The following is a 21,134-nucleotide window of genomic DNA, read 5'->3' as shown; positions in this document are numbered from 1 at the left end:
AATACTCTTGTTCCTTTGGGAACAAACCATTAATCATGTACATTATCCTGGGTAAGATATAAATATTAGTTTGTCAAATACAATTGTACATTAAAGACCATTGGCTGAGAAATCAAAAAGCATTAATACTCACTGAATGACAGAAAATTTTAAAAATTGATTTTGGATTCTGGGTGTGTTTAGTTAACATATCCACTTAAACATGATTGCTATCAATAACATCATTGTCTCTAGAGACATGTTTTCCCCTGCAGCATTCACAATACATATAAAAAATTAACAACTTTAGAGGACTCATTTTAATAAATTTTGAATTGAACAAAGAATGATATCTTTATACATATATGACAGGTGCTGTCGTTACAACAAAAATAATGTTATTTGAGTTAAGAGAAAGGATGAAAATTCAATGAATTTCAGGACTTCTCATTCAAAGCAAATTCATCCAACAGAGGTAATAAAGGTATATCATTCTGTAATATCCAAGCTAGCCTTTCTGTAACATCTCTTCCATATTAATTAATTAATCAATATCAAGCATTTTATTTTCATCCAGTAAATAGAAATTCTGCACAGCATAGGTTGACTAGAGGCAAGGTAATGTGGCAACATTTATATTGAGATTTTATTGGCAAGCGTTAGGAAGATGTCCCTACCAGTCTTTGCTGTTTCGCCTTTATGAGAACCATTACGATAGTAAAATATGTCGAGCTTGATAAATCAAGGAATAGCAATTCATAAGGTATACAAGTAGCCTACTTAAACTCACTGAATAAAATGAGATACATCTTGGAAGATTTTTCACAAAAGGTAAATCTGGTTGATTTGATACTGTCGAAGATGATTATAAATCAATGTGGGTGTTGTTAAAGTATTTTATATGTTGCCGACTTGATATATGAGGGTGATATTAAGCTGAATTACCTTGAATGTTGCTGACTTGAGGTTTGAGGTTAATTACCTTATACACGAATGTTGCTGACTTGAGGTTTGAGGTTAATTACCTTATACACGAATGTTGCTGACTTGGGTTTGGAGGTAGATTTTAAGGTTAATTACTTTATATGTTGCTGCCTTGAGTTAAGAGGTTAATTTTGAGCTGAATTACCTTGAACGTTGCTGACATGATGTTTGAGGCAAGTTACATTTATATGTTGCTGACTTGAGTTTGGGGGTTTATTATCTTGTAAGTTGCTGACTTGAGGTTTGAGGTAAATTACTTTTACATGTTGCTGACTTGATTTGGAGGTTTATTACCTTGTATGTTGCTAGCATGCTGTTTGAGGTAAATTACTTTTAAGTGTTGCTGACATGAAGTTTGAGGTAAATTACTTCTATATGTTGCTGACTTGAGGTTTGAGGTATATTGAATTTATAAGTTGCTGAATTGAGTTTGGAGGTTTATTACCTTGTATGTTGCTGACTTGAGGTTGACATTTTTCCCCTTGTTGGTCAGGGTGCACTTCATTCTGACAAAGAAGGTATGGTGGAACTCCTCTGACTTCTTCTTCTTGTCGCGGCCGTTGCTGTGGAATATGTCCGTGATGTCCTCATGGTCACATGGGTGTACAAACTCGTAGATAGACTGTCCCACCAGATCAACCTGAAACAGGAAACAATCATAAAACATCTCCCGTGTGTGACCATCAAAAATAACTCAAATACTTTAAAACCATTAAAATAACTAAAATACTTTAGTGATCATAAAAAATTACTAAAATACCGGTACTTAAGTGACCATCGAAATTAACTCAAAACTCCTTTGTGACTATCTAAATTTACTCAAACTCCTTAACATGAAAGTGTCACGATTTAGAAAAGTTCAAATATTTCAATTTTAAGTAAATTTCAGGAATTTTTCTAACATTTATTAAAACACCAAAAGATGCATGAATTTCCTTCAAATCTCTTCTATTTATGAGATTGAATTAAAAAACAACATAAGAAATAAAGATACACTAAAATGACCACATTTGATAAACCAATATTATGTTTTACTAGGAAAATAAAATAAATCTCTTCTGAAAGTAAAGAAATTTGAGTAAGGTTATAAATATCTGTTTTCTATGTGTACTTGAAATATTAAGAATAGCTTTGGATACGGTGGTAAATTTTGCACTGAATGGTTTAAAGTTTTCTTTACTTATGATGGATATTTCTTTCTTGACATTAGAAGAATGAACTAAACTATTTGAGAAAATTTAACCAAGCAAGTTCAAAAATTCTTCAAATGACATCATCCAATAAAGACAGTAGAATCCTTCCCATCTTGGGACGACAATTTTAAGTTCCCTGTCAAGTACCATACACTTCACTGGGTGATGTGATCAAGTATATATATATTGCAGATTACATGTACAATAACCAACTTTTCTCAATAAACATATAAAAGAATCTTCCTACAGCCTATAACTCTCACAACAATAGCCCTAGTAAAACAGCCTAAAACTCTCACAACAATAGCCCTGGTAAAACACGCCACAATTAAAAGCAATAGTCAAAGTCAAAGAGGCACAATTTATAACAATAACCCTACTAAAACGCAGCACAATTTACAACAATAGCCCTAGTCAAACACGGCACAATTTACAGCAATAGCCCTAGTCAAACACGGTACAATTTACAATAGCCCTAGTCAAACACGACACAATTTACAACAATAGCCCTAGAAAAACATGGTACAATTTACAACATTAGCCCTAGTAAAACAAAGCACAATTTACAATATGTCTGTTGCGAGCTCAAGTTCATTCTTCACCTCTGTGAGGAGAGCAATATGGCAGCTTTCATTAATTTAGATCAGTGCTAATCACCATTAAAGAGGCTGCTGAATAGGAAGCTCAGAAATGGGGTTAATCAGCTAGAGGCTGGCCTCAGCTCTACCACATGTCAACAACCTTCTGCAGTTAACGATCATGCCGTAACTGATTCAGCAGTACATCTATTTACAGTTTGCTGATATTGCTGATACTATAGCAACAAATGGACTATCAGAATTTTACCATCAGAGCTAATATTAAATGATTTTTTTATATATGTAACTTTAGATTCATCTAAACCATCTGTAAGCAACTGAAATTGTCTCTGGTGGTCTCCAAGTAAAAAATATAGACAAAGCCCCCGAAACCCCCCCCCCCCCCCCCCAGGGGATTTAATTATTTCAGGATAAAAAATAACACCTGAATTTATGGCGACATACATGATTAGCTTTATTGGTCATTTAAGCTTTTGTTTATCAGATAAAATAAAATGACTTTGTTTTTATTATTATTAAGAAATAATTCCAAAAGATCCCAAAACAAGATAATGAAACCAATCTTGACATAAAGGCTGGGATCTGATCAGAGGTTGATTTTAGAAAAATTGAATGAAGGAAAAAAATACTGAAGTATTTATTCTCTCACAAGTGTAGTTGCTGGTTCCACACAAGAGAACCAGCTAACCTGATCAGTCACTGCTCTTGCTTCCACAATATTCTGTTCGCTCATTATGACTTGCAATATTTTTTCCGTAAACATCAAATCTATTCTAGGCTGACCATGCAGTATCATTTTACCTGTCTGCAGGTAACTCTCCAAGGATAATTTGACATAAATGATCCAGTTTTATTGACTCAAAACAAGGAAATCTCATGTAAGGAGGCTTTTATGCTTGTAAGTCATATTAAGACCAAAATTAACTAAACTAAATAATTTCCTGTTTGAAATGTCAAGTCACATTTGAAACTGTTTACATCTTGAAATGTAGCATGATAGGCAGACTACTGGATAGACAGAAAGATGAAGGTCAATCAGAGGACTTCATGTTAGAGCATTTCCACTATCCCTCTGTTACTTTTGATACCAGTTCCTAAAATATGGATAACTATGATAATTAGATAACGCATTGCTCCATGTACTGTTCAATTTCTGTCCTCGAGTCAATGCCTACCGTAGATAATTCTACAACTATTATATTTTAATGATATTTTAATTATATACTAAGGCTGTAGCAATTTGTAACATAGTTTGTCGGATTTGGCGCTTCAAATTTTTTATCAAATTAAAACTGAATATCATCCAAAAATAAATATTCGCCTGTTTGTCTGGAAACACCTGAGTATAAATTTTTTTCAATTTTTTATATCAGAACGCACTGAAGACCTTGACACATATGGTAGACTTTGAGAAATTTTTAACAGTTTGCAAAGTTATTTTACAAGACCTGTCTATATGTTAAATTCTTAAATACAATCGATGATACTGTAAGCAGAGGGGACGTTTTTCAATGCAAATATCCAGCATACTAAAACTTTACAAAAAGTTTGGTGAATATTTGATGTTTGTATGTTCAAAATTAAAGCAAATGCTTAATTATCGTGATGCAGTTGAAATTTTAAGACAGGAGCAATATGAATCTAAATTGCAATTTAACACATCATTTCAAACAAGACAAGCAGAGCGTTACCCGTAGACACATTTTCATGTCTAATGAATACCTTACAAGGCCTATTTCCTCTACCAAGATCTCTAATGACCACAAAAATTTTATGATTTGATATAATTGGAAATTGTTGGACTTCACAGTACATAGAAAGTTCATAAACATTTATACTTCTTTACGTAATACACTGCACATGGTTTGTTGAAATAATAATTCACATGCTGAATCTAAAGAAAGTGGCTGCCCTAATCAAAATCAATTTCCTAAATTGTGTGGGTATAAGAACTTAAAAAAAAACCCATCATAAATAACAAATTGTTGGATTACTATATTGAAAGTGTTGTGAGAATTATTCAGATGTTGGGGCCCATTGGAAGGCAGTGAACGTTCTCTATGCAGGAAGCATGGACTTTTCAATCTATGTTGCTAAAACTTATAATAAAAGTCTTCAAACCTGTAATTCTTTTCATCTTTTGTAAAAAATATCAACAAAACTAAAAATAATTAAGTTATTTTGCCAAAAAAAGTTATCCAATATATTCCGGTCTTTATTTTCTTCAAGTACAATGCACAAAATGATTCTGATAATAAGTCTCTTGAAATAAGAGCCACTGGGCATTTGCATCATTGAGATCTTTTACCATGTGATGGTATAACTATCTGGCTTTGGCTTATGCCAAGGAACACTTGACAGAATGACCTAAATATATAATGGTGTTTTTTAAATGAATCAGTCAGAGGGACGCATCATTTGTTGCGTCATAGCCTGTAATGTTACCATACTGGGTCAATAGCAGTGACTGGTTCTCAGCTAGGCTATAAAGATTACATGCACTAAAACAGTTTGAATGTTTAAGTCTTATGCAAAATAATTAAATTGTTAACTGCCAAAGAATTAGTCCTTGATTCCTACTGCTTCTGAAATAATGCTGTAAGTAACCTTTCTGGTCAGGTGGAATATCAGTATGTTTGGGGAGTGATTGGGAAGTGTTTGGGAAGGAGTGTTTGGAAAGTGATTGGGGAGTGTTTGGGAAAGACTGTTTGGGAAGTGATTGAGGAGTGTTTAGGAAGGAGTGTTTGGGAAATGATTGGGGAGTGTTTGGGAAAGATTGAGGAGTGTTTAGGAAGGAGTGTTTGGGAAGGAATGTTTAGGAAGTGATTTGGGAGTGTTTGGGAAGGAGTGTTTGGGAATTGGGAAATAATTGAGGAGTGTTTGGGTAGGAATGTTTAGGAAGTGATTGGGGAGTGTTTGGGAAGTAGTGTTTGGGAAGTGATTGGGGAGTGGTTGGGAAGGAATGTTTAGGAAGTGATTGGGGAGTGTTTGAGAAGGAGTGTTTGGAAAGTGATTGGGGAGTATTTGGGAAAGATTGTTAGGGAAGTGATTGGGGAGTGTTTGGGAAGGAGTGTTTGGGAAATGATTGGGGAGTGTTTGCGAAGTGACTGAGGAGTGTTTAGGAAGGAGTTTTTGGGAAGGAATGTTTAGGAAGTGATTTGGGGGTGTTTGGGAAGGAGTGTTTGGGAATTGGGAAATAATTGAGGAGTGTTTGGGAAGGAATGTTTAGGAAGTGATTGGGGAGTGTTTGGGAAGGAGTGTTTGGAAAGTGATTGGGGAGTGTTTGGGAAAGATTGTTAGGGAAGTGATTGGGGAGTGTTTGGGAAGGAGTGTTTGGGAAATGATTGGGGAGTGTTTGCGAAGTGACTGAGGAGTGTTTGGGAAGTGATTAGGGAGTGTTTGGGAAGGAATGATTGGGAAGTGATTGGGGAGTGTTTGGGAAGTGATTGGGGAGTGATCAGGGAGTGACTGTTACCTGCTGAATTCCCAGGTACTTGGAGACACTTTCTGAGATGTAGATGAGGTCTCCTTCATTAGAGAGAATGACTACGAATCCATCCAGAGCTTTGCTGTACAGCGAGTCAAATTCCTCACAGGGGGCATGTCCTGAAAGGTATTCCAATAGAGGCACTCAATAAGTAGCAACAAATGGCTGGCAGCTTACATGGTATTTACACATCAGTAACATGCTCATGGTCAGACATTACATATCCTTGTTGTATAAATTCACTCCCAATGTGAATTAATTGTAACTCCAATATATGCTTTAGAGGTTATTAAGAGATTTTTCTTTCATAGCTTTCATAGCAAATGACTTTATTTAATGGTAAATAACATTTTACTGAAATCACTTCATTATATGCTTTAGAGGTTTACAAAGATTGTTGCCATTTCATAGTTAAGATATTTATAGCAATAACTGTTATTTTACAATCAATAACTTTTTAATCACCTGTTATCTAAGTCTGACTACAAGTTTTGGAGAAAGTTGTAATAAATGCTATATCTGATTGAATTTGGTTTAGTGTAATCTACTGTGGTTTCATCAATATTTGTTGAATACCAATTTTCGTGGATTTCATTATGAAGCTGATCCATGAAATTAAGTCTTCATTGAAGAGCAATTTCTATTAACATTTTGTATTGATAGGGTCATTGGCCACAAATTTACATATCCTTGAAACCGTGATTTTCACTTTATCCACGAAAATTGATACCCTTGAATATTAATGAAACTACAGTACGTATGGTATGAGGAGTAAAATATTTCAATTTTTTATTTTAATAATTTATTGTATACAGAGTAGTCACTGTAAATTAGTTAATCTGTCAATGTGGAGGTCTACAGTGTAATTATTAATTCACAAATTGAGGACAGAGTAATCAGTGTCAACTGTTAATTTACAGTACTTGGGGATTTGCCAGTATCAATGCTTATTTACAGTATGTGGAGGTTTGCCATTGCCATTGTTAATTTACAGTATGTGGGGGTTTGCTATTGCCATTGTTAATTTACAGTATGTGGGGGTTTGCCATTAATTCAATTGTTAATCTACAGTTCATGGAGATTTGCCATTACAACCTTTTTACAGTATAAGTAGGTTTACAGTTATTAGTACACCATACATTTGTGAATATTTACTGTTTACAGAACTGCACAAGTCTGAAGGTTTTATGCTACCTGCATGTTTTGGGGTCTGACCAGTGTTGACGATGTGACCAATCAGGGACTTACTGTTGTTACGCTGGGTTTCCATGATCTGACTTATCTTCAGGTAACTGATGGCCAGCCTCATGATGGATGCCTTGTCCAGCTGACCATTACTGCCGCTGTATTGAGGGATCTGCTCCGCCAGCTCCGAGAAAATCTCCGTCTCTCGCCCACGACGACAGCGGGCCGCATCACGCGACTTCTCCTTCCTCTTCTCCGAATTCCTTTAAATATATTTTTAAAATATCTGTAGCTATCATTTTTTCTGCAAAAACACGGATTGAAAAATGCTTCCCCCTCAAAACCTCTAGTTATCACCATGATCACTTTTCATCTTAATCAAAAGCCTAATTTCCAGATAATTTTTTTGAAATGAAAAACAATGATATGAAATGTGCAAAAAAAAACAGACCGATCAAAGAATATAAAACAAAATGTGTGACAGTCTTTACGAAAACGACTGGCCAGCTGGACTAGTGTTCTCTAAAGGCACTGGTCCCCAAACAAATTTACTGGCCCCAACATCTTTTCTAGCTCATGTCACACATATCATATAACGTGTTGCGTAAAAAACCACACTTTCTCACTTATATATGTAGAATTAAGTGAAAATATCTACAAGTCCATCAGACTTCCTGATTTTTTATTTTCACTGACCTGACCTCAAAAGTTACTGGCCTCTGTCTTCAGACCACTGATATTTCATGAAAACTGATGTGAAATGATACATGTAGGCCTGTGAGCTCAATATTTTGAGCTGGTTAACACTTTTGTCCATGGATTCCTATTTGACTCATTCTACTCTAAACCAGTGTAACAATAAATGAACACACTTCTAAATAAAGTGGATATCAAAATAGCAGAGATTCCCATTAAGGCCAGAACTTGGGACTGTTTAAAGCTGTTGTGGTTAGGGACCGGATCTTGACTCTTGACCCCGGCTCTATTAACAGCTGACCTCGCCGACAGATATTGAGGACAAACAGAAGCCTGAAAGGCAGGCAGCCCTTCATCATAGCAGCACAAACCCAGACAATACAAAACCACATCAAATAAAGAGGTCATTTACTTATGTAATGGAATCCCCGTTTAACTGGTTGTTCTGGCTTTATCTCTTTCCCTCTCTAACACTGATTCTACAGGTCTCGGATCACCAAGCAGTCATGCTTTCAACCTTGTTTTATCCTTTACCATGGCAACAAAGGAGCCACCCAGTGAAGAATCTTTCAGTTTCAGTTTTTGTTTTCATAAAAATACATTCTTTTAATCACATCATGTAAGAAAGAGATGTAAAATCTAAACGTCACTGTGAGTGCAGGAGGAAATGGGCGAAATATAATCGCCATGCACTCTGATGCCGGAATTGAGCAAAGAATTGAGATTAAATTAGAACTAAATCAAGTGTATTACACAGAGTACTGCGAAAACTATTTAAATAGTCACAGCACTGTAATTCTGAGGATAAATTGTATTTTGAATCAAGTACGTTTTTCCATCTTTTTCCTCCTTATTTTATCAACTGCATTCTTAGTAAAGGCAATATGTGTATTGGTACTTAATATATCATTGGTATCATATACCCATACATGTCTAACATTTTGATATAAAGATTTTACAAGGAAATAATTTTTTTAAGCTTCAGTATAAAGTTTTTGCCTTCTAGAATTTTCTTGGCTGCCATTTATTTTATGAAATCAAATGTTTGTATCAGGTCGACATACAAACTGTAATGGAGCCCATGGAAACTAATTAGCACCTTTAGCTAATAAGTCTTAGTGCTAATTAATGACATCTCTATCTTAACATCAAAACAAGTCAAGTTTTAACCTATTACAAGGAAATATGACATTCAGAGAAATTGAGCTTTAATGGAAATAATATCTTATATAAATAATATCTTATATAACTAAAGAAAGAAGCTAGATATTGCAAACATTGTGTGGGACCAAGACAATTAAATGATGTTTTTTACAAGTTTGTGAGCTGCTAATCTTTGAAAAGACAAAGAAATGTTTCTTAAATATTTCAGCCCATTTTACTAAATTCATACACATAACTTTATCCCACCATCCAATGCTTTTCACAACCCTTCTCACCATAAAAAAGAGTGTATGGTGAAATCAAGAGAGGAATAAAAACATGTTCTACCAAAGACAGTTTTCTACTTAGGTGTGCATTATGACTAAGGTTTTGGACAAGCTTTGAAGCCCATTTCTTCAGAGACAACAATACATTGAAGCTGAAGGTTATATCAATTTCAAAAAATTGGGGAAATCTGAATTTCCACTTAAATATGAGAGTCATTTAAAAGAAATTTTTTTAGCAGTGCATTAAAGTCATATGACAAGGGTTTTGAGAATTTTCTAATTAGTACAAAGTAACAAGATTTGGTCAATTAAAACTATATATACTCTGTTCAAAAATAAAATAAACTTCTATCTTTGTACATACACCCTCATTTGGTGATATCAAATTCATATTGTAGGTGGTGGAATTTTTTTTATGTTTTATGAATTTAACAAAATCTGTTGAAATAATTTCATCTTTCACATTTCAAAGACTACAAAAAAAGGACTTCTTTCGATAAGTTGTTTGTCCACCTCTCCAAATTAGGTGTTTAAACTATGGGTTAGTAGGTAGGGGCATTTTTCGTATTCAAAGTTGTAAGAAAAATTTAATTTGAAATAGTTCTAATTAATCAAAAAAATATCGACAAAGGAATTCATTTTAAAAAATGATGCTCACAATGTTAAAAAATCAAAACAGATAAACCATTTAATTTAATAAGATCATAATAACAACAAATCCATAAAAGATGAAATATATCATTACTAAATAAAAAATTGGTATATTAGTATGCTTCTAATTACTGTAACTCAAATATCATATGCATGTGATAAATATCAACAATGAAACTATTTATCATCACAAGCCAGTATGAATTAAATGACCTCTGAACTATGGAAATTGATTTCAGCATTTCAGTTCTCAACCGGTCATTCATCAATAAAGATGAAGTTTAAAATACTGTAGATTGAGAAATTTACACAATGATTTTCACCAAGTTGAGATTTACCGTTTTTCAAATTAAACACATCGTGAATACTGTTATTATTTACCATACTAAAATCCTATTACAGAAGATTCTCTTTTCATGTGAAATAAAAACTGTCTTGATTAGTACTTTGTAATAAATAGTGAAATTTGAGCATCAAAATGAATTGTAACAACTTACATCACTTGTCTTAATGTAACCCGTCCAAATTATGGTCAAAAGATTACCCTTACTAAAATCAATTCTAAATGGATTCTGAAAAGCTGCAATTTAAATCATCTAATTCTGTATGCCTTTACCCAGCAGAAATATGAAAGGACTTACTGGTAAAATACTAGATCTGTCCTTAATCTTTAATTTAATAAAAATATTGACGTAAACATAAACATCTTTGACAAAATAATAAAGTATGGTTATTTAACAAAGTTTTTTAATGAAACTTATTAATTAATACAGAAATATCTTTGAGGATAAAAAAAACCCATAATGTCTTTTTAAAAGTTGTCCATTTTCCTAAATTTTTTTTATAAAGAATGTGTTTCAGTACTCACTTATACGGCATAATAGTTGTTATGTCCCCAAAAACAAAGAAGTTAAGTTTCTACTGCAGTCGGTTCTGAGAGAGACTTTATACATATGAAGTAATTTACACCCTCCACTCAACTGATCAGCTGACTTCACAGACGGAGAATGGCATTGGCTATCAGTGCTTCGATCTTCAATATACACTAATTAATGGGTGCTAATACAACCTGCTCATACCACACACAAATGGGGCATATTTAGTGCCTTAGTGTTTAAGATTGTTTGGAAATACCCAAACCTAATAGGAACCGGTGCCTTTGTAGTTTCATGATTTCATCTTCCTCCATGGGATGGGATGACTTGAACAACATGAATAGTATATTGTGGTATTGATACAGGTATTTTACTCAACAGCATGTCGTACACTCTGGGGTGTTCTAGGCATGTGGTGGATCTAGCTTTGTTTGGGGAGGGAGTGGAAGCCTTTTCCAACTACTCAAAAACTACCAGTTCCCAGAGGCCACTGAAGTAGCTATCTTTTGGGAGATATTTTCTTTATCGACAATTAGCCTTTCCTTTTCTCCCATGAACTCTTCTCTAAATTCATGTTTTGCATTTACTTTCTGAGCAGGAACTGTGCAAGGCTGTCTCAACACATCAGTGCATGAACTGTGCATGATCATGGCTACCTGCATGGAATTCTTTCACTGTGCATGGTTGATTCTCTCAAAACAAAATCAGTACATGGACTATGCATGGCTGATACTTTCTAAACTAAAATCAATGCATTGACTGTGCATGTATTATTCTCTATAACGGAGCGTGGATTGTGCATAGCTATTATTCTTAATTCACATCAATGCTGGCACAAATCTGTGCATGGCTGATTGCCTCTCTATAAATCATAGCCTGGAAAGTATAAAGCCAACATTTTTCCATTCGTCCTACAAAACCAGAACTTCTTGGTTTATAGGTCTAGAAAATTATGAAAAGAGCATCAAGTTTGAAAATGAACTTTTAAAACATCTCAATAAAACTAAGGAAATGAGAATGCCCAATATCAAATCACAAAGCTTAGTTACCAAATGATCACGAGTTATGACTGCATACTAATACAAATTAGTGTATCTGTACCCTGGTACATATCAGCGAATTCTAAGTGGGCATTATTTATATATCAGTATTTATTACTGAACCATCAGAGGACATTGTTTATCACTGTATATGTACATTTTACTGGACTATAACAGAACAATTGATGATAATAAATCAGTATATATTACTGGACTGTAGTAAAACAAATTAGTAGGCTTTAAAAGTTTACAGTATCAGTACAAATCAATGACTAACTGTTTTTATAATCAATGAGCATACAATATGTATAATAACATCAGCCTTGCATGGCTTCACAACATATTTTCTTGATTCTAATTGAACACAATATTTATTATTTATTTTCAAGTTCTGAAATTAACACAAGCAAGGTAGATATTTAAAACTGATTTTGCCCACGGATAGTTCTTTGAACTGTCTGTCACCTATCGTACTTTGAAGAAATCCACACAAACATGAATATCCCTAAAATAAGACAACTGTAATTTTATCTATCATCGATATCAAACTTTATGAGAGCTAATTACCCAAAACAAGCTCTAAATCAGCAGATATGTCTGCTGCCAGCCTTGGGGGTTTTTTGTGCACCCCAATCCCCCCTTTGTCTGGCGTGGGAGATTTTTTGGCCCAGTCTCACATGGTCGCTGTTTTGTTTTGTGTTTAAGCTTCTATTTGAGACAGGTACTGATTGTATTTCGTAGTCCATGATCACTGACTGTGACCATTTTCATTCAAGTCTATTGTGTTTACATGCATGCACACTGTACAGATTTTCAAGGCCGTATCTCAAACAGATGGAAAACAAATCTATAACATCATAAATAAGCCACTTCCCCAACATCGCATAAACAAACACATATGCACTTCAATGTGCAATAAACAACATTCTTGACCGTGATTCAGTCATGCATAAAATGTCATCAAAATGTGAAAAACAATAAATTAAGGCTGGATTTATTTTAAAACTTTTGACGTATGAATTTAAATATATCCCTTGGAGACGACAATAGATGTTTACACCACTGATCTACAAAAAGGCTATTTTTCTTGAGGATGCCAGAAATAAATTAAGTAGATGCCCTCATTTACAAAGTACAATGGAGTATTTTTACTCCTAAAAGGGACAATTATATTAGGTGAACCACTTTCCCATTGGCCCTAGCCCTGTGATTGGCTGCATGATTACACTGATTCAGTGGTGTGATAGGGACAGAGGTGTGCTGAGGAGAGGTTCTGTCTAGGTCTGTATCCAGCGTCTGATCACATCAAGGAATGTCTGCTCACATCAAGGAATGTCTGCAAGTTGTAACAATTCATCTAGCGAAAAAACCTATCATTGACTTATACTCTCTGAAAATTTGTTGAATCCCGATCTAGCAGTAAAACTTCAAACAACTATCAGCCACTGGAAGTCAGCATTATTAAAAAAAAAAACAGAAAAGGTGGACCAAATCAACTTTGGGGGGAGGGGGGGGGGGGGACAGAGATTTTCCAAGCATGTGTCAATATCATTTATTAATTTTGTTATTTACAACATATTTCTAAATGTTATAACACATTTATCTAAATAGGTAGCACATTAATTAATCTAGTCTTTGACTTATTTGCTAATTCTGTCTGAAGCATTTGGCATGTAGTACCTCTATGTAAGAATCTAGCTCAACATGTCAACAATTAGGCTACTTGTGCGATGTGAGGAGAGTTGTGTTTTGATCTAACATGGCCCCCGTCTATCTACACTTCCCAGTCAGGCCTTGCATCAGGATTAAAATGGCTAAAACTGCAATTTGATAATTATCTGTGATGTAACTACATAACAATACAGACTTTGTTGGCTCTGACCAGACTTTCTAACTTCCTCCACAATCAGACACACTCAGTTAAACTGTACACAGCAACACCAAGTTGAAGTCCTTCAGACTAAGATACATAACTGATATATTCAATTTAATACTAGAATACACTAGAATACACTTATGATCAAATTGAAAACAACTAAATAAGGGATTTTATTTTAATTATGAATGGGCAGTCTTGGTATCTTTGGCACATGCCTCAAATACAACTGTTGTTGGGTCACATTGAGCTTCTCTCAATCACACAAAGAACACTAACTATTCCTTTATCAACAAAATCCAAAACTTCTGAATTAGGTCTTTGTGGTGTACATAAATTTGCTGAGATTTTCCTTAATTACGCACTCTGGTATACCTCGTGTTTAAGACCCATTAAGGAGAAAAAGCCAACCATTACTGACAAAATACACTGAAGTTCAGCCCAAGTCTCGCTCAATCACAGAGGATGACGCACAGGTGGAAAGATAAAGGAGATATTCACAGAATGTTGCCATCGTTAGAAGCTTTCAAGTCATTAATTGGTGTCTGCATATAAATGCATCTCAGAAATCAATAATGAAAAAGTTAAACAAATTGATCAATTGAAAGATTGAGAACTTTTATCTTTCAGAAAGAAACCTTTAAAATAAAGGTATAAAGCCCAAATTGTTCTCTTATCAATAGAGATTCATTTTCTAACAGATTTTGCTGTTACTACAACATCAACAAAGAGGCCTGGGCATAATTCACCAAAATAATAACAACTTTAACCAAATTAATTAAATTTCAATTTACTTTCAGTAAAAAAAAACGAAACTTTAAAAATCAATATAGTTCTAAATGAAGTGTTTCTTATCAATGGTTTACGTTAGAATTCATTCCAGGAGAAAATGTTTGGCTTTGTTATAAGTTCTTTTTTAAAACATACCCCAGATATTTTGACCTTCATAACTTTTCAACATAAACAAATATATCACCCCTGTCAATGGTGGCCTCTGGTAAAAAAAAAAGAAATGGCATGTCAGATTAAGATGCCATCATTTTATTCATAATTTAATTTAAACAACAAGCACGTCAATTATACTTTGGCAAAATATTAGGAAAAGGTAAAGTACTAGTCTCACTTCCTTTTCATTTCTTTTGTATTTGAGTGCTCTATATCTTGGGATGACAAACATATATGTGACATTTGAGATTCTAAAAGTAGAATAGACCTGATTTCAAAGCCACTGGCTGAGAAAATGATTTTGAAGAAAATGAATGTCATATTAACACTCATTAGTTAATGGTGGGTGTTATATTTATTCTGGATAGTTAAACTTTAAAATTTATGAAGAAAATTAACCCATTAAGGTCTATTTCCTCTTGTTAATTACTTGCTATTTATCATTTATTTCTTCAAGAATTAAAATTATCCCTCCAAAAAAAACAACAACAAAAAAAGCATCCTAGAAGCCCATATGTATATTAAACAGAGGCAGATCTCATAAAAGGCTTCATGGTTGCCTGACTTTACATCAGATGAACATGTTATGATGTACAAAAAAAGACACAAGATGCAGGCACATGTATTGGGGTTAGTTGAGAATGTTCATTTAACACCATTATCAGTCAAAATATAACACAAACTGCGATTTATACCATGGAGATACAATATCTACCCGTTTCTGGGATCATCTGAGTCTGACTTTACTATGACTTGGGTCGTCATCTTCTGATCTTATCTAAATGTTACTATGATACACAAACAACTCTACCCAAGAAGACATTGTTGCATTTAGATATCTTCACACATATTCAAAGTTTTCATCTTCATCATACAAAAACTTTACTCAGTAATCATATCCTTATCAATAAAAATTTTGACACATGGTAGATCTGATGTAAATAACATTCGCCATTTTTTTGATTCATCTCCATCTAATCTTCAAAAAGAGGAAATAAAGAACCAAAAGAAAAGTGAAAATTACCTTCTTTTTGTATTAGAGCTCATCTGAACAAAATAAACCTCTCCGTTAGTTGAAAATTTTAAGAAAATGTCAGATAAATATTTTCCAGTAACTTTTTCTTCCACTTCCTGTGAATTTGTAACCGGATATAGCACAAGCGCCGTAACTCGTGTTTTCAGTTTTCTGAATGGCCAAAGATCTTATGACCTTCACCTTTAAGAAAGCGTCAAAAGAATAATTTGGAGCGATAAAAATAAAATAAAAGATTTTATTTTATTCACGTTCAAAGGTGATGATGATGATGATGATGATGATGATGAAAAATAAAGGTTTTTTTTCCTTTAGATTTTTTTTTCTCACTTTCAGTTGCGGAGAGGAATTTTTCTTTTTACCTCATATGATCTAGCTTTATTCTAAAAGCTTTCTGAAATCCTTTTTCCTACGCCCGTCTGTGTATCGTTCCGTCTGTCTGTCTGACCGTTTGTTAACTCATCACCTAAACCACTGGGCCAATTTAACCAAGCCTGACACATTATTGGGTCAGGTTTGGCCCAGACATTATTGAGTGAATGGTATTCAACTTTGTTAAAATAAAGGGTCACGCTCCCTTTCAAGAGGAGATAATGAAGAATAAATTTTTTAAAAACCGGTTTTTTTTCGTTTTATTTATTTATTTGTTTTTTTTTTTTGGGGGGGGGGGGGGGAACAAGTAGGGCAACAAAGGGGGGAGGGATATAGAGAGAAAAATCTTTTAAAATTTTCTTTAAAAAAAAACATGTACAAGTTCGCTGTTACTCAGTGTGTGGTAGCATCCTCATGTAGTGAAGATTTTATTTTGTTCAAATCATGACCCCCGGGGGTAGGACGAGGTCACAATGGGGTGGAGAGGGGGTCAAATCTTTACATATGAAATGAATTTGAAATTTAATTATATTAATTGACATTTGTTGATTCTCAGATTTTTTAGACAATTATTTTAGACAATGATTATTCTTGGGCCACACAAGGGGGTTCAAAGTTTGATCCAGGTCTATATTTATATGAAAAGCTGTTTAAAATCTCTTGAGAACTCTGAAGAAAATGTTCTTATACAGGATCGTTTTACTACAGTTTCCAGATATTTTGTACATGATTCCATAAAGCTGATTTTATTATGGCTATTGTTCCTCAGGTGAGCGACGTGGCCCATGAACCTCTTGTTTTCGGTTTGTTTGGGGTTTTTTTTCTTCTTTTTCATTGTTTTGTTTTTTTTTTATTTATCTTTTTTTTTTAGAAAAACAACCACATATTTCTGTAATACATAACAACGAAAAAAGGAAGTAAAATACATAAACATACGTTTTATTTAACTGCAAAATTTAATTTTTTGATATTACATGTACAGTAAAATTTGCCATCATTTCATCAAAATATGAAAATTAGATGGGATTAGTATACTTATGTGTACATGTGTGTTTTAGACGGTATACTTTAAACATATCTTTTCGAAATATTTTTAAGTTACCAAGAAAAAGTATAGGACTAGAGATGAGAAAGTTTTAAAGATAATTTATATAATTTCAGTTCTAATCTAAAAATAATTTTTTTTTTTTTGCCAATTTCATATTTCAACTTAATCCCGCTAAACGATATCTAATAAATCCATTTATTAGATAAGCACGAAATCAAAAGCTGCATTGATTTAGATAACATGTAATAATTATGTGTACCTTGTTTTTTTTATGGAGAAGGCTTACATAGGTAATGCCTGCTGGATAATCCATTTATGTTATATATTTACATATTTTTTTTTCTGTTTAAATGATTTACATGTATCAGAGATTGTGGTAGATTCTCCTAATTTAGGTGTATTTTTGCATTGACCAAATTCAAATAGAACTGATTATAAATACAAACACGTTTGTTCAGTAATTCAAACATTTTATTGATAATATTATATATTCATATGTACTTCCAATTTTAAACAGTTGTAAGGCTGGTATAAGGCTTACATTTTTATCACCATTTATCATAAAAGATATCATAGACATTTAAACAAGATTCTTTGTAAAATAATAATTTTCCAGTTTTTACTGTTTAGAATATTCAATGAGCAGTAATTACATAGCGTAAATTTTCCCTGTTGAATTTAAATTTTTTGCTTTATGTACCATGGATAATTCTAGATTTGCTATTGCGTCATAGATCCCGCTATCACTCCACAGAGTAACAGACTCGGTCTACTGCACATGACCTTACACAGAGCTGGTGATCAGAGGTTAAAGTTCAATTATGGTGACGGGGTAAAATATATACTAGTATACTTCTGCTTTTTTGTTAACAAGCTTAATAGTAAGAAAATATTAAAATACTTTTTAGTTTTCCATTACAGATGGACCTAAAATGTAACAACGCAATTACCGAATTTTAAGTCACGTTTACGGCGAAGGAGCGGAGCGACATGCGGAAGTTGAAGAAGTTTCCACGAGTCAAACCTCTCGTGTTTACAGTCAGTCACGTTTACACAACGCACTGATGATTGTAAGCCGGGGAGAGGGGGGGGGGGGGGGGGGGCAGCGCAAAGTCGATTAAAAATTAAAGAGAGGGGGCAGAACACCCCAACAGTTTTTTTAAATGCAAATTAAGGGAGGGGGCAGAACATCCCCAAAAGGTTTTTTTAAATGCAAATTAAGGGAGGGGCAGCCCGACTTCTCCCCGTCAGCATTTTTATTGACTCAAAGGCTAATATATGTTGGTATGAAGTAATTTTCTTCTAAACACGCAACGTAATTAAAAGGTTGTTTTATGGAATATATACATGAATATATTTGCAAACATGTATAGGCCTATATATTAAACAAATTTTGAAAATGCACGAATGTTCCGGCAACATTAGGTTAATTGATTTCAACAGTAAACATATTTCTAATAATTCAATAGCTTCAAACACAAAAGTAGCTCTATGCTTTATCTGATGTTATGATGTAATCCAACCGATTGACGACAAACGATGAATCACTTGATCTTTAAAAAAACAGATAAGTTTTCAGAATATAACCAACAATATTATATGGGGTAACTACTACAAATAGAGGGAATCATACTCGGTAAATGTAAAAACAGTCATGAGTGTATAAAGGAATGATTAACGTTGTAACATGCTAATTATAAATCGCTTTACTTGTAACCATCTTGTTAGATTTACTTTGCCGAGTATGATTCTTCTATTTCTTACGGGAACTTATTGTTAATTCATAGCTCTATAGAAACTGACAGGACTGGAATCAATATGTCTCGTTTATCGACTGGTCGAAATCCACAGCGACTGAAACTGACAGGAAATTGACAAGACTGAAATCTACACCCTTCGTTCATCGAAATCTAGCTATAGCGACCTAAGAAAAATCACAGACTGCACGAAAAAATCATGATGATGTCAGACCCAAATTTCCATAAGAGACGATTTGGCTAGTTCCTTTCTCTAACGTACTGATGTACATTAACAGTAATTTTGTTAATTTAACTTACTTTTTACTATAATTTTCAGGCACGTAGCATCGTTTTTTCAAAAGGGGGGGGGGGGAGCAGACTGATCCAAAAAAATTTGACAAGGAGAAAAAAAAAGAAGGAAATTTACAACTTCTCAAAAATCCTGAAAATCCTAATCCGTGTACGTGTAGTGGTGGTGGTGGGGGGGGGGGGGGGGTTACTATAAATTAAACTTCAATTTTCAATATCAATTTCTTTCCTTTTCCCTTCCATTTCTTTACATCCTCCCTGAAAAGTGTGGGCCGAAGGGGAGGTTGAGTTCAATCTTTATTCAATTTTTAAATATTTAAATTTAATTTAAGAAAAATGTTTGCTGCGATAAAAAGATGATTCATGTGGGTTAATATGAGTGTAGCGATCATTGCAGAAAACCCAGCTAACGCTATTTCAGCTAACGTGGGTTATGTATTTTTTCTGCAATGTCGCCACCTTCATATCCCGCTTGAATCACCAAAAGAAAGCATTTATTGTTCAAATAATAATATACCAATTAAATCAATTATAACTTACCATAACAGAATGTTATCTCGTTAAAATGTTAAACTGAATAAGATAATACAGGCATTTATGTGAGAGACAGCTTTTTCCTATTTCTGATATCATTGAGATATGATGTGTTTTAGTTAATTTTATCACAATTTTATGTATAATGCTATGATAGCTATATTTTGTGAAAATAAAAATTGGAATATAAAGTTTTGTATCAAGCTTGCACTGCTTTGCTCTTTGATTAGTTAATTAAGAGCTTTTTGTATACATGTATATCAACATTTCCTGCACAACCAAGGCGGTGTCCGCCTTTGCACTCAATTCTTGTGGGTATAGAGAGCTTCCAAGGGCGGTCAAAACAGATTCAGTTCTTGTCACCTATCCCCTGTTTTAGTGAAATAATAGTAAACTCATGGCCAAATCCGTATATAGCATTTATATATAAATGAAACACTTTGTTGTTATACTGAAATGGCTCAGTGGTTAGAGTACCAGCCATTTGTTAACCTAAGACCGAGGTTATTAGGTTAAGAGATTGCCACTGCATAATAAAGGGCAATTGATGTTTTTTCTTCGTGTTTGTCAAAATATTTATATTGGCCATTATAATTCAAAATTTTTGCTTTTGCAAAATTGAAATACATGTTATATAATAAAATAAAATTTTAAGATATATTAATTAAACAAAAAATTAAATTTCCAGAAAAGCTTACCTGGCTTTGGTAGAATTGGACTTCATAGCAAATTAGAGATTAACCGAATACGTTAGTTTTAGAACGTGACATTTATTGACTCTAGAAATAAGCAATAACAGATCAGCGCTAGCTATTTCTTCCAGTTTTACGCAAACATCGGTGTTATTTCTTACAGCCATAGAGTTTCATTATCAAGTTGAGTTATGGGCCATTTTATATGGCACGCCAAATTCACAAAAATGAGCTAAACATAGTTTCACAGTCGATAAACTAGGTTTATCGACTGTTAACTATAGTTTTACGGATCGTAAATTATAGTTACCGACGTTAATCTATATTTCACATCTGTAAACTATAGTTAACGCGATAATCTATGTTTCACATCTGTAAACTATAGTTAACACTGAAAACAATCATTTGCGACTGTTAAACATAGTTTATCTGATAAATAGGGTTTTATGATCAGTAAACTACGGTTT

The 21,134-nt window shown here is 33.7% G+C and overlaps 1 protein-coding gene across 3 annotated transcripts in view; it reads right to left on the bottom strand.

Annotated features, from left to right (window-relative positions):
- The window catches only part of LOC128176056 (hypoxia-inducible factor 1-alpha-like), a 28,582-nt gene extending 12,460 nt beyond the window's left edge, over window positions 1-16,122 (bottom strand). Inside the window, exons 1-4 of one of the 3 annotated variants that reach the window (XM_052842092.1) lie at window positions 15,965-16,122; window positions 7,491-7,690; window positions 6,231-6,361; window positions 1,409-1,603 (exon numbers count right to left, since the gene is read on the bottom strand). In XM_052842092.1, the coding sequence (XP_052698052.1) occupies window positions 1,409-1,603; window positions 6,231-6,361; window positions 7,491-7,690; window positions 15,965-15,987 (549 nt within the window). In that variant the 5' untranslated portion in view covers window positions 15,988-16,122. Of the gene's footprint in view, window positions 1-1,408; window positions 1,604-6,230; window positions 6,362-7,490; window positions 7,691-11,072; window positions 11,221-15,964 lie in introns of those variants that run through there. The other 2 variants (XM_052842090.1, XM_052842091.1) reach the window with 2 other exon arrangements.
- Between the last annotated feature and the right edge of the window lie 5,012 nt (window positions 16,123-21,134).

This window comes from Crassostrea angulata, chromosome 3 (assembly GCF_025612915.1).
Source record: "Crassostrea angulata isolate pt1a10 chromosome 3, ASM2561291v2, whole genome shotgun sequence".
NCBI lineage: Eukaryota > Metazoa > Mollusca > Bivalvia > Ostreida > Ostreidae > Magallana > Magallana angulata.
The sequence above is the reverse complement of the archived record's forward strand: the minus strand, read 5'-3'. Positions and strand labels throughout refer to the sequence as shown.